Genomic DNA, 15,091 nt, shown 5'->3' with positions numbered 1-15,091 from the left:
AATAAAGATGTAACAATGTAACACTCGATTTACATCCTCAGTTCATCGCGGTACATTCATTTCTACTTTCATTCGTTTAAGAAGATTTTTATACGCAACGCGTTCTATAATATAAACAAAGTAACTAATAATCAAAGCGGCGATTATAAGAAGCAGCAATGGCACTATATCACCAATCTCGACCGACTTCCACGATGATTGTGCCTACAATTAATAACAAATATAATGGACATTTCTTGTACAATTATTACGTTAAAAAATATTTTAGCACGTTTTGATAATTATTAAAATCATTTTCAAGCAAATTATTCCAATTTATTATCATTAGATCATTTTTAAACGAAAAGTTATTAAAAATTATAAAATACTCAATCAAATTCTGTCAAGCATATTGTTTTTCGACCGCAAATTTAATCTGCAAAATTTATAAATGCATACTCACTCCACTTAGCTGAACGGACCATTGTGTTTGCATCAAACGCTGCATGATTCCGCTGTCTCTCAACAAAAGAATACTGCAATAATATAAAATGTGAATCACTTTTACTAAAATTATATATCAATTTGTACTTAATTAACGAAATTTGTACACACTTTGTATTAATAATACCACGGTACGGACTGTTGGGTTGCAAAGCCATTGCTATAGTAGTTTGCGTAATCGCGTCCAGTGGCTCCAATTTGCAATTAACTTTCTGTTGTAACAACGCTGCCATATTGTCTAAAATCATAAAGGCGTACTTGTCCTCCTTGCAAACACGGTCTAAGCCGTCCAAATAATTACTTGGTAAATTAGTTTCTTTCATCAACAGTTTATCGAACAATACGTTCATTATTTTATCTGATGTATTCTATTGTAACAAAATCGAAAAAATAATTTCATAAATTGATAATTATATAGCGTATATTATTTCAAATATACAGTATGTTTCTTCTTTAATCGCATAATTTTACGGCAAAACTAATTTGAGTACCTGAAAGAAACTAAAGTCAGCCGAATCGCCAACCACACCGAAACGATAAGTTCCATCTTTCAGAAGACCATCCATGGTCGTAAAAGGCATAATAAATGTATTAACAGTAAGAAAACTAATCAGGGCAGCAGAATATGCGGCTATGATCACGACGGCTGTTAAATGAATTACGAAATGCATCATTCTTTCAGGATCCAGTGTAGATTGCTCCATACCTAATAATATCCACAATAATATTCATAAATTAAAAGAAAAAACCAAATTAAAATTTACAAGAGCGAAAAGAGACAATGCGCCGGTTTTTCGTGAGACAGAACATGTGTATTGAGATTATAAAAACATATAAAAACAAACGTTTCAGCCTGCCATCAAGCCTTTCTCATTGTTACAATTAAAAAAAAACGCACGCAATGATTTAAATTGTAATTGTATATAAGTCAATAATTTGTGTTGTACAACACAATTTAAACTTTTTTTGCTCCTTTAAATTTTAAATTATTTGAGCCTCTAATAAATTATAATTTTTAAAAGGGGAAAGATTGTAAGCAGTTAAAAAGCAATTGTTTGAAAAGAGAACAGCGGATAGAACCCGAAATTACCTTGGCTGCAAAACGCTCCTATGACAAAAAACAAAATCTCCGTAAATCTCGACGATGAACGATCATGTTGTCGATATATCGATGCGAACGCAAATAGCTTCTGAATGAATACGATCGATCCACTCATAATTATTATGAAAAGAGCGATGACACCCCAGATGCTTACGGAGAACGGTGCCGAATAAGCATCCCATTTTACATTCGCCGCTGCTGGCCGTTTAATGTATGCACGGCATCTCAACAGATGAATAAAAGATTTTAATTTTATTACTCTTTTGATTCACAGACTCACGAATGTTAAATAATAATTTAACAAACTCACTGAATATTTAATATGTCAAACTAAGAAAGATGTCTCTTAAACTCCATTAATTTTGCATAAAATATTCATGTCTTGCTATATAAATTATTTCTCGGATCAGATTGACACAATTATGTTTACTTTTTTATAAATTGTCTGGATATCTTAAACCTGTTGCTAAAATTTTACTTGATAATGAGACATCTTTTTTGTGTGTGCACAGAATTTGTTGTTAAGTGGAAATTTTTATTAGATACCTGGTTGTATAAATGGGTGAAGTAAAACTGATGACGTCTAATCTATCCGAGGTCATCATGAATTCTGTCGCCGCGAAGTCGACATCATTATTCATTAACATCCCGACGGCACCTGTACACGACCCGTTTGGTAGACATCTGCCCCACGTTTTGGCCTCCGTGTATGTAAATCTGAAGCAAATTTAGCATGAGAGCTATTTTTATAGATAATATCTTGCCACAACCTGTTTAAAGAAGCATTCAATTCGTTTCAGATAACAATTATGTAATACAAAAAAAATAAATATTTCAAACTTATTAAAATATTCCTACTTTCAAGATCCGCTTCAATCTTGTTTATCAATGTTTTACATCTTATCAAAACATAGCTTTATCATCAATATTGATGACACAACTATTCTTAACAATGCAGTATTATTAATGTATAACATTCATAAGCACATTTTCAAGTCCATATCAGAACATTTCAGCTATTGAGTTCTCAATAAAACGGTAAAGGTAAAACAATTTATTTTATATGTAAAAAATAGTCAATTTTTTTCAAACTAAATAAATTTTCTATTTGTCACAATTATATATCAATAAAATATCTAAATTTATAATTCTTGGCAACCAATTATATATATATAAAAATATATCACATAAAACAATAAAAAAAACTCTATACTATTTTTGGAAGAACTTCATGGCTGTCAAAATCAAAATTAAAAATGATAAGCAAAATTATGTCATAATTATTTATGGCCTCTTTCAATATTAGGGAAAGTCAATAATTTTAGAACGCGGGTGAGAAAAAAAGGGACACAAAATGATGGAACGGTGACGACATCATGCTGCGTAATTTTGCTACAAAATGGATTAATTCACAAAGGATGAAGTCAATGATGTAACCTCTTTTAACAATTAATATTAATTTTTCTTATTGAGCTTAAAAATTCATAAGTTGTGTTAATTCGGAATCGATAATTATATCACACACAAAAACTGATCTTGATAAATAAAATTTTAATATTTTTTAAATACAATCGTATAATTAGGAACTATCTACAAAATGCAAGAACATATTCGGAAAGACGTCGAAGAACCGGCATCGGCCGAAAGAAAGATATTTTCGAGGAAAGAGGAGCAGCTAGTGAGGCAGAATACTTCCGAAAGGAATCTGCCAGGCAACTGGAAGAGCTTAGAGAGCAGCAAAAACGACTTAAAGAAGAGAAGGAAAATAAAATAGCAGAAAAAAAAGACAAAGAAGAAGAAAAGGACAAAAAGCAAGAAAAGTAGACAAAACTAAATCTGATTAGAAATGGAAACATACGGAAAACCAAATGCAATAAATTGATTACAATTATTAATTTGTCATAAATTTGATAAATCATTTTTTGTTTAGAGATTATCTTATAGTGGCTATTATATGGATAGCAATTGGAATAATATCTTTTTCATATATTAGATCGATCGGAAAGTTTCTTTTTCGATAAAAATAAAAGGCAAAATCAAACTTTCGACGAAGAAACTTTCTGTTCAATACAATTTCTAGTGTAATACTTACGTGCAATTCATCCCTTCCTGCAACAGTAAAATTACTTCTCCGAAAAAGCCGCTCATTCCTGTTATCTCGTTCTGTTCATTACGATGAAACAGACTAATAGGGGGATCCTACGGCCGTGAAATTTATGCTAAAGTATGCTGAAGTAGATATTAAACATTATTTTGTCAAATCTCGTAATATGACAAACTTTCTTCTTTTAAAGAAATCGATTAATAAACAACACTTAAAAATATTGTTATGTCACAAAACAGTGTAAGAAAAAAATCATAGAATTTTATTGCTAACTCATTAATTATTATTAAATGACATTCATTATCCTTTTGATAATTAACTGATTATCCTACTGTTATTTATCATTATAGTCACAACTCTCTTGCGGAAAATAGGACAAGCGACCTTACGTGCACCGATGTAACGCGTATATTCTGGCCGAAAAGATCGTTTCTTCGTAAAAATAGGCCGCGTGTAGGACCCTTCAGACCCTTTGCCACATCCCACACACCAAACTGCATCGATCTTAGTTCTTTTTCTTTGTCAACTTGATAAACTTCAGTGATGATTTCTTTGCCGACTTCATTGACACTGCTTCGAGCTACCATAAATTTACAATCAAACGGCACGTAAATATCAAATAAAAAATCTTCGATTTTAGTCTCGTTATTGAAGAAGACCAGCCAAGTAGGATAAGCCATTGCGATCCATGTCGATACCTGCTGCATTTTGATAAATAAACGTTCATGCCAGTCTACTTCAAACTTCCCGGATTGTGACACTTAATGAGTACAAAATCTGCATTTTATGATAAAAATTCGTTTTGAAAAGCTTTGATATGGAACTACATAGAAATAAAAATAAACTAATTTGTGCGAAGATAAATTAATAAATAAAGATAAATTATGTTAAAGAGTGCGGCCAAATGTCCATAGGCAATGTGCTTCAATTTCTTTTGTATTCGATTTTGTACTCACATGTGGTATTAAAAGAAAGTACTCATCAAGCTGATTACAAATATGTAAATCTTAAGGTGTAGCCTTCTACCGATCCAAAGAAAATGGCCTCCCAAAGTTTCAAATGATCCAAAGAAGTGATATTTGCAATAATACATTTTCCATTTCTGTCATCGTTTGGTATCTTCCATTGCCATCCTTTTGTAATCCCAGATAAGCACTTACACAATATAACACTGTTTGTTAACAATTATTAGAATAAATATACATTATTATATCTGTTGGCTAACGATTGTTGCAAGTAACACATCCATTTTCTCTGGATCGGTAGAAGGCTACACTTTAAGACTTACATATCTGTAATCAGCTTGATGAGTACTTTCTTCTGATACCACATTTGAGTACAAAATGATACAAACAAGAATACAAAAAAATTAGGGCACATCTTGGCCACTCTCTTTATTTGACTTGTAAATATATTTCTTACAACAAAAATTCGAAAAGAAAAAATTTTTTTGTATCCTTATTTGCATTTACTTTATATATTGTAAGCATAATAAACAAAATAACATTATTGCAACAATGCAATAACGATTCATAAAATTTCATAGCATTCTTTGAATTTTTAAGAGGTAATTACACTCGCAAAACTATTCCTCGTATCTTCATGGTCGTTTAATATGACGAACAACGGTCTCTTGATGTGATAATAGCTTTGCCCAACCTACAAGCAAACAGATCTTTTCTTTTTTAATGAAAGATAAATACATTATTTGTCGATATGCTACTTGATATCGACTCGTAAATTTTTCAGAGATACAGCAACTAAGCAATCTTTATTTTACTTTGGCATTTAATCCATTTATATCCAATAATAAAAAGATGTAGATTATAAGTTAGAATAGATATAGAGTCTATGCGCTCACTCGTGCTTTGAACATATTAAAATCCATGAGCGCGGTGCGTATGTGAAGCGTCGAACTCAGGTATTTCTGAAGACGTAGCAAGCGTTCAGCTTCCATGAGTCCTGCAAGGCGGCAGCTTTCATTGCAATCAAGAATAGTACAAACTTGGATGATTACACTAATCCTAATTAATACAATTTTTTTATCTCGAATTTATGCGATTCTCACCCTGTGTCTCGATAGGATTCGGATTGGTATGCAAGAGTAAGATGCACGTGTTGTTAAAGTAATCATGTATACTCTTAATTAAACCCTCGTACACGTAAACCGGCCTAATCAGTTGACCCCGCGTGAATTCGAACATCATCGTCATCCACACGAAAACGATTAAACTTCTTAATATCAAGGAGAGATTAAATTTGCGCCAAGACATCCTTCGTCGATTGCGTCGCGCGAATTAATAAGCGTCGATAGTAAAAATTCGATCGATCTCACGAGTCACAGTTCGATTTCCAAGTTTCCAGATCTGATACATTTTGCCGCCGCGCTCGCACTGCGTTTTATATTGACTGCGATAGAAAAAGTAGTCAATTTAGTGTACACAGATACTAGATAAAAGCAAAGTACACATTTGCTCCTATTAACATTATTATCCGCACGATAGTTGCCTAGTTGATGTTAAAGCATAACAAAGATCGCGTTTTATCGATTAAAAAAAAAACAGTCATTTCGAGCATTTTAACAACCGTGTAATAATTGTACAATTATCGATATGTAAGCGAATTAAAAACGACCGATTTTACAAAATAAAGGATTGCGTTTAGACAAGGACAAAATTTGAATATCAAGTATTAAACCGAGTTCTAAGTAAATGTGATCGACACATTTCGATTCCGTGAGGTTTGAATAAATTATATGTTTGCTCCTTTCGCGTATTTGCTCTCCCGTTTATGCAAACCGAATCGAGCCACTATGCAAACAATTCTCTGTATATCGTCCGAGCAACGATTTCGAGCAGAATATTGTTTAACGAAAGCAGAATAATTTACAAATTTTGCTGATGGATTTATAGAAATTAAACGATCCATGTGTTTGTCTCATTTTCTATAAGAAACGATGCCAATCGAATAATTATAAAATCAATAGCAAAATGTAATCTAAACAATAATGTATTGCATTTTTAATTCCTGAATAAATCTGAATAAAAGTTGAGCAAATATTAATAGAATTGTAAACATATGATAAAAGCTTAGAGATTATATAAAAGATAATTATCAACATGAAACATTGCCCTACATATAAAAACGCAAACTGTTAATAAATAGCAATTAATATGACTATATCACAATATAAATAATTCGGTATCTATGTCGATTATTATCTATGGATTAATTTATGTATTTACTTGCATTATTAAATAAAAAAAAATTTCTCATTAAATTGATCTATTTTAGATAAATTTCGAAAAATTTGAAATAATTCGAACAATGCTTTAATGAAGAATACTCCTCAATTTTAAAATTTCTCTAATTATCCTCTGCATACAAAAATATTTCAACCCACTATGTCGTAATACAAATAATTCGATAGCTTTTAATATCGCCGGTTGTGTGTGAAACTGTCAACCAAGACTTGTAGTCAATATATTTAAATCTTTGAATTATATGTATATCGATAAAAACAGAAATAAAATTTAAAATAACGCGTGCTGAATTTATTAGAAGCAATAATTAGATTTTATGTAGTTAATTCTCATGTTTTTTCATGTTTACATATTAAATTAAAATACTACTATTAAATAAAGCCATTGTGTACAGGCAGAAATAAAGATTGGCGACATTAGCACAGGCGAGATTTCGGATATCGTTTTTTTATTAACGTTTTATCAGTTACAATTTTGATTACATACATATAATGTGGATTCTTCTTTAAACACATGGTTGCTATGATACAAATGACGAGGATAAAAATTTGGAGTGCGTAAAAATGTAATTAGATGACAATTCATTTTTGTTTTTATTTTTCTTTTCTTTTTTTTATTACTTCATTGGTCATGGCGATGGGCCAACTTTGAATGTATATTAATATAATATACCGAGTTTGGCCCATGTCCACTAAGTGGGTAAGGTATGTAATATCCTTGATCGCAATTAAATCGTCCCTAATTCGCTAATATTTTACACACTATCGATGCGCAATCGTCGCTCAAGACAGGTCCGGTGTTAACGATCTGACCGACCCGCCGATCTTAGGACTGTTTTTCACACCGACAGAGGCACGGGTCCAGTGCCAAATTCAGAGGACGGTATTTACAGAAGTACAAATAGCAGCCGAGCTCGGTCTTGGGAGAATATTGCGGTCATATCAACATTAATACGTTCCTTGTATTTTGTTTGTCCATATGTTGCTTATAGAACGTTAGAAAAATCACCAACATGAGCCTAAAGAACATTTGAAAAATTAGGATGTCCTTTAGACTTTTATACATTTTGAGAAAAAATAACATCTCAATAGCCTTAATTAATTAATTATCTAATACAGAAAGAAAAGATTTTATACAGAAATTAGCAACAATCATACCGACATTTTCGATCAAGTGATCCGCGCAAATATAACACTGAATCATAATTCTAATACGAATGAAGAAAGGAAATGCGTCCCCACATTTGGATAGAATTGCGTGTTTCTTCTCGTGTACAATTTGAATTATGATCATAATCAGACATATACACGAATGTACAAGGACGAGGCGCAGCTTCGACGATCGCCGACGCAAATGAGAAAGGGTCCTCTGAACTTGGAACGACAATGGGTTGCCTTCGCGCGTGTTCGTCGTGCAGCGACGAGTGGCACGTCTTTTTTCTTTTTTTTTTCCTCTTTACCATTATACACAGGACTGACCATTTATCAACAATTATTTGGAATATCATCCTTTAGGTAAACAGCATCGGGTCGACAACAGGGCGAGACACTAATCGGTCTAGGATCGCGGCTACGTGATTATTCGACTTCCGCACATCGCTTTCGTTATAATACTAATCTGCTTCTCCTGAGATTCGGTCGGTGATATGCAAATTTGATTCGTAGAGAATTTAAAATCCTGCGTAGACCACACGGTGCGTAATGATCGGAGCTTTTTTTTTCCAGACGATACAAATTATACCCAGTAATTAATCATCGAGGGACGATTTTTCCAAACGCACATATGCGGTCGTCTTATGCAAATGGCTGAAAACCCGGCGAAAGTTTACTTGAGATAAATTTTATTGAGATAAAGGATCTGAATATTGCACACTTGAGTCTTCTCATATGTTTCTTTCGCGTTCTCTGTACAAAAATAAAAAGCAGAACCGCTAAAAGTAAAATTTGTCGAACCACTAGAGTGCTAAATGAGGAACTTTGACTGCGAAGATCAGTCCTACGACTCGGAGAATTGCTCGACGCAGATCGAGTAGACGAGAAGGAAGTGGCGGTAATCGCAGTGGCCATTCGGCTGCTCAGTCCGAAGCTCGCAAGTAACGCTTTTGAATACGACACACCCTTCCTATCCCTGAGCCAAAATGTACTTTAGATCCTCCCGACTCAGAACCGAATCGTCGTGCGACAAAGATTCTCGTGCGCGAGATTGGCGTCGCGCGCGTATAATTACGATCAATCACCTTCCCCAACGATAATCCTAATCAAAATACGCCGTATATCGGTAAAGAAAAATCATACTTTCCAAGATTATAAAGATACGGTTCGATGATTCACCGTGCGAGAAAAAATATATCGCAAAAATCTTTGACAATATGATCACGTTGCTCTCCCGATTAATTTCTGACAAAACGCCAATTGTTCCCATGTTTATATGTAAATTATGTACACTAATCAAGCAGATTGCATTGATATTTAGGCGAATGAATCAATTAAATGAGGCTTGCGGTATACTCGTGAACGATAAACGAACAATTCGCTTAACAATCTATCAAATATTAATCATAAATTACAACGATAGAGCGGTAACACGCTCGACAAATGTCATTCGTGCCAAATCTTGTTGATGAATAGAAATTAAGCTAATCAAGCACTTGCTGTTTATCAGTTGGCGGCTTATATATAATCGCAAAAGGTTTAATTGAACATTATCATTTTAATGCGTTTAATAATGCTGCTTATAACGAGAATCTAGTGTGAGTACATTCAATTTCCCAATCATATGTAATTATGTAAACTATGAAGTACATGTTTTAATCATTAGATAAAATCATTAAAAAGTAAAAATATTTGACGTTAATAAATTTGATTAATTTATCAATTAAAGCAATTTACATTCAGAAAATTGAAACTGATTCAAAGTACGCAAGTTCAACTTGATTAGCTTTTCCAATTTGAAAAAAATCTCATGACTTTTTCGTCAATGTGTCAAAATATGAATTTTATTTGCTTTCTGATTTTAAATTTGAAAAAAAAATATATAAAGTGTTAATCGAGTAATTTTTTATTCGTGATAAGTGTTCCATTCGTTCATCAAAGCTGCATTACATTGCGCAAAACGCGAATCAAAGTCTCAATCGAATTAAAAAATAAAGAATTCATGAATGAAATTGCACCTGCCCCTAACTGCTCGTAAAATCATCGAGAATCACGCAACAAAGATCGGAATTAACGCAAAATTGCGATAATTAATTAAGAATGGCATACGCCGTCGTGTTAACGCCTTTCCGGAATACATTACGTGCCTCTCGCACTTGTGGCTCTTTGTTAGCAATTCTTTCCAACCGCCAGCACTAGGATTCATATTACTTTGTCTCAGTATCGGCAAAATATATATTCTTTCTCGTACGAGAAACCAAGTTCCGCATCTCGCACATTCGTAGAAAAGGACAGGAAAAGTAGAACAAAAAAAAAAAAAAGAGAAAGAAATGAAACGTGCGACCAAAACCAAAAGCCGCTTCCTCGCAGATTAATGCACGACCCCGGGTCATCCGCTTGCGACCAACTCTCACTCTATTATGATCGATACTTTCACTGAGCCCGTCGAGCTTGCAGTCCCTCCGTTCCTCCTTGCGCGTATAACTCAAAACTCGACTCGTACGACTATGACCACATACGACGACGAACGATCACAAAGTATCGGTCGAGATGTTCCCCATAGCGCGACGACTCTCTCGCAGGACCTTCGAAGCTAAAATAGCTCTCTCGGTGAGGATGCGGCCGAGCTTGCATGCGTGAACTATACCTCGCCTCTCGCGTCGTGGCTTACTCTGAACACTGTTTCGAAGTGCATCGCCGATTATTCGAACGGGGCAGCTGGGATTTATCCGAATAAACGTTTACACTCTAGAGATAGAAAAGTAATTTATGCGCAGGTGATACATATTTTTTTTATGGAGAAAAGTATCCAACGCATACTGAACGAAAATATTCTCGACGAAACTTACTAAAAACCTTTATCAGTCTGTTCCAATGTCCGAGGACCGATCTCATTCAGAATTAATTCCATTTATGCGATTCCTCGTCTCTTTCGAAGACTCGAGCTGGAAAGAAGCGAAAAATCGATTAAAAATATCATTGCGATTAAAGTTAATCATCGGTAAAACCGGCCGGCAAGTGTTCATCGGTCGACTTTTACAATTGTGCTTCTCTGGTGAAATGTGACTAGTTCGATACTGCGGAATGTCGAGACGCCGCTTCGCGGCGAAGCGCCGTTAACCGCGCGAACGCATTACGGATCCGAGACCGCAACGAACATCACCGAGAATGCGTCCTTTTCCTTATATGGAGGGCGAGTCGTGCCGCTCGAGGCTGGGCGATGCACTTTCTCCCGGCAAGGATTTTAAGTTCCATACGTTCGACTCCGCCGCGCACTTCGACTTCGTCGTGCGGATCGACCTGCTACTTTCGAGTTTCGGCCTAGGCCCGCGGGGTATTATTAATTCCGGCTTCGTGTGTGCTTCGCTAACAATTAAAAATTTGTTCGCCTATTACTTATCATTTCGTGTATTTTTTGTCGTTTAAATTCAATTCACATTATTAGGGTATAATAATTAATTAATTAATTAATTAATTATAATAGTGTCATTATAATTCGTAATAATATACAACATTTGTCAATAGTTCATTTATGCTAAAACCCACTGCATGCTCGTGTCGAAATCATTCGCGCTTTTTCTATTCTCTCGCACACGCATCTAACATACATACATACACTCTCTCTCTCTCTCTCTCTTTCTATCTCTTTTTTGCTTTCTCTCTCTCTCTCTCTCTTTCTTTCTTTCTCTCTCACTCTCTCCCTCTCTTTCTGACTTTGTTTAGCTTTCTCTCATTCTCTCTCTACAAACACAAGTGTATGTACGAAATACACCTTTCTCCTACTTTCGCACACTCTCACGCCGTGGGACTGTACTGGCTTCACACGTGGCTTATCTAACTAATTCATGATTGTATGTGATTTTAGAGCGTGTATATGTGTATGTTAGTATGTACTGCGTGCGCATTGGCACGCGGATGTCCCCCTTTTTTTTCCTTTAAAATTACACGCGACTCTTCTCTCGTTCTGGGTATACATTTTATATGAAAACTATGTCCGCTTTCAATGTACAGCTTCTGCTTCGTTTCAATTAAAAGAGAAAGAAGTCAAAATCAATGCACGATAATGTGACTGCATTAAAAACCAGCAAGAAAAATTAAAAAAATATATAAATATCGACTATTTTATCATGTTCACAGTTTACATGTTTATATGTCCATATAATCATGACAAACTGCTGTCATTTATATATTCTCTTCTTCTTCTGTTCGTATTCTTTCGTATAAGATGTAATTTATTGTGAACGTTGGACCATCTCTTTCCAAACTTCCGAATATGATCAAATAAAAAAATTCTATAAACATTATATACCACTCATTAGTTCGGATTTTAAATGTAATCAGAAAGCACGTTTCAAGAGAATATAATGAGCAATATAAAGAGTCCAGAAGATTTTCGAATTTAACTATTCTTGATGGTTTGAGAATGAATAGATCAACGCGTTCTATTTATCGAATTTTGCTGTCCAGAACCAGAGATGGCAAAGATATGCTGATTCGGTTAATCGGTTAATAATCTGATGTGAAAATGATATTCATAAGTCACGATCTACATCATTACGAAATATTCGCGAGAACAGAGAGATTTATGATACGCAAATTGTTTATGTACTTGTGTTCGTGTGTATGTACTGGAGCTTAAATTCCGAAGTCGAAGCAGAGCTCGTACCAACGTCGTGTTAGTAATTAATGACGTTAGTCATACGGAAATCGCAGTTCGTGTGATGTATGATTGTTACAACTAAAACGATGTTCCCTTTTCTTTCATTTCGACGCTAGTTTAATTTCAAATTTTTAAGTCATTAATGTCTTGCTCTTTGGATCGTGGATATACATATAATATCAATACTAAATAATTTAAATTTTCAGTTAAATTATACGCATTGACGAATCATACAACATTTAAAAAATTAAAAAACCAATTAAAGATTTAAAGAGTACATAAAATCAAATGTTCGTAAAATTGAATTCACATGTAGCTAATTTGTATATATAATTACTCTCGAAGAAAACATTTGCGTTGACGAGACTTGAAGTCAAGTGTAACTAGTGAATAATTAACATCCAAAACGGACTGTTGTTTTCCGTGAACGTAAACCACACTCATTGGTCTATTTTTTCCGTGCTTTATTAAATAATGTTAATAAGCTCAAAAAATTTTAAAAAAGTTCACATAAGTTTATTAAAATGTTAAGTAAATGTCCAAATAATAAACTTAGATAAAAGTTTATTTTGATTTTGAACGTGTTAAAAAACAAGTTATTAAAAAGATTCACAAACAAATCAGATTAAAAGAGCAAAACATCGATTAATTTGATAATCAATGATTAAAAATTTGATGTCTTTCAAAAGTCATTTAAATAAAAAAAGGGAACATGACGAATCACAAAGAGTAATATAAAAATAGGAACAAATGCGACGCATATAAACATATTAATGAGGAACATACATGATGATAATATGTAACGCGCAAGGAACTTTACTCAATAAAGATTTACGTGTACATTAACGTACGTGTTTGTATGCGCATGTATGTATCTTCATCTGACGTACATTGTACTAAGTATCGAATCACCGCGCATTATTAATGTGTCAAATAAAATCATAAAAGTCCTAATGTCACCATCTTGGCATTAAAAATAGAAGCACGATCAGATCAGTGTGAACGTAAATTATTCACTTAGGTATATTCCATAAAAAGTTAAAAGTTACATATAATTCGTAAGACGTGGGTACGTGCTATGCTACGTGTCGTACCGCGATATACTGTAAAGTCACATTCGACGTAAAGATTTTTTAAATGCGAGAACAGACCAAATACCAATGTCCCGCTGATTCCAGAACATACTCGTTGTAGAATTTTATTATTATATATTTATAATTATGTAATAATACGCAAAGCGAAATGTTAAATATATAACGAATAATAAAATTATTCTACGAGACCTGAGAAATCAGCAAAGCATCAGTGCTGTTCTCTCGTTCGATCTGTCCGCGCGCAAAAAAAATTTTCAAGTTAAATATTACTTTCCGTCTCGCTCTCTCTCTCCCTCATTCTTTCTATCTCTCACTTATTCGCTCATTCGCACACACATTTTTTCCTTTTCTCTTTCTCTCTCCCACACACATCTCGGATCACTGTCACAACGTCCATTCTTGAACTTGCACACTACCGTTTGCACAAATACTTACGATATAATTCTTACAATATTTTATATTTATTTATTCTATTAAATACTGGTGACGGATAGAGATTCATTCACAGCTCACGCCAAAGCGGATAATCGTCCCTGACGCGTGTGGCGTTAACGTTCTTTCTTTTTCTCTTCTTCTTTCTTCGACAGCGACCATTTGACCGCACAGTCATACCACTCCACCTTTCATATTTAATATAATTTTTGACATAAAGTTTTTTTATCACACGCTAAAACGCTCGACCTCCCTCTATCCTGGAGATCACCGTCCATCCGCACGGTGTCCCAAAGAGATATATTTGATCCACGAGAAACGAGATCCAAGGCGCAACTTTCGCTCTCCTCTCTTTCATTTGCCGCTCATTCGGATTCTCCACAACCTTCCCGTATCGTCGTAGCGGACTCCAAGACACCGCGCCTCCCCTCCGTCCGAAAATTGGAGAAATCTTACGAATTCGAGAGCAGACACCGCCGAAATAGATTTATCCTCGCATTCATTCTCAACAACGCCGCAGAATCGACGGCGGCAGCGGCGGATGGTCACTCATTGACGCGGAATTTATTTATCGATAAATCAGCACTTCACCAACACAAAATGCATTTCTCGTCCAAGTCCCAATTTGAATTACAAACGTTGTTTTTCTGGTCCGTCTGTGCTGTCTCGTTTCCACGTGAGAGATTCCCTCTCTCAAATGAAATTACTTGTGACCGCGCTGCGCGAGAAAATACTCGATCTGCTGTAAGCAAAGCAGTTGCTGCACCAGGCTCTGTAGCGGATCCTGGCCCGGTTGGAGTTG

At 34.6% G+C, this 15,091-nt stretch overlaps 2 protein-coding genes across 2 annotated transcripts; one reads left to right on the top strand and one right to left on the bottom strand.

The window, feature by feature from the left end:
• Positions 1 to 40: 40 nt before the first annotated feature.
• On the bottom strand, positions 41 to 14,997 carry LOC105672139 (glutamate receptor U1-like). The gene is made up of 11 exons (XM_012366866.2): positions 5,758 to 14,997; positions 5,551 to 5,651; positions 5,265 to 5,348; positions 4,079 to 4,390; positions 3,678 to 3,784; positions 2,132 to 2,302; positions 1,574 to 1,809; positions 975 to 1,189; positions 595 to 851; positions 443 to 515; positions 41 to 204 (listed from the first exon to the last, which is right to left on the bottom strand). Exons 1-11 carry the CDS (start codon positions 5,960 to 5,962, stop codon positions 43 to 45), a joined length of 1,923 nt encoding a protein of 640 aa, XP_012222289.2. The 5' UTR covers positions 5,963 to 14,997; the 3' UTR covers positions 41 to 42.
• On the top strand, positions 2,820 to 3,467 carry LOC136999271 (DDRGK domain-containing protein 1-like). The gene is made up of 2 exons (XM_067352883.1): positions 2,820 to 3,017; positions 3,169 to 3,467. The coding sequence occupies exons 1-2, from the start codon at positions 2,962 to 2,964 to the stop codon at positions 3,407 to 3,409; spliced, it is 297 nt and encodes a 98-aa protein (XP_067208984.1). The 5' UTR covers positions 2,820 to 2,961; the 3' UTR covers positions 3,410 to 3,467.
• Positions 14,998 to 15,091: the final 94 nt, after the last annotated feature.

Source organism: Linepithema humile, chromosome 4 (assembly GCF_040581485.1).
Source record: "Linepithema humile isolate Giens D197 chromosome 4, Lhum_UNIL_v1.0, whole genome shotgun sequence".
Taxonomy (NCBI): Eukaryota; Metazoa; Arthropoda; class Insecta; order Hymenoptera; family Formicidae; genus Linepithema; species Linepithema humile.
This window is presented reverse-complemented; position numbering and strand designations above follow the sequence as displayed.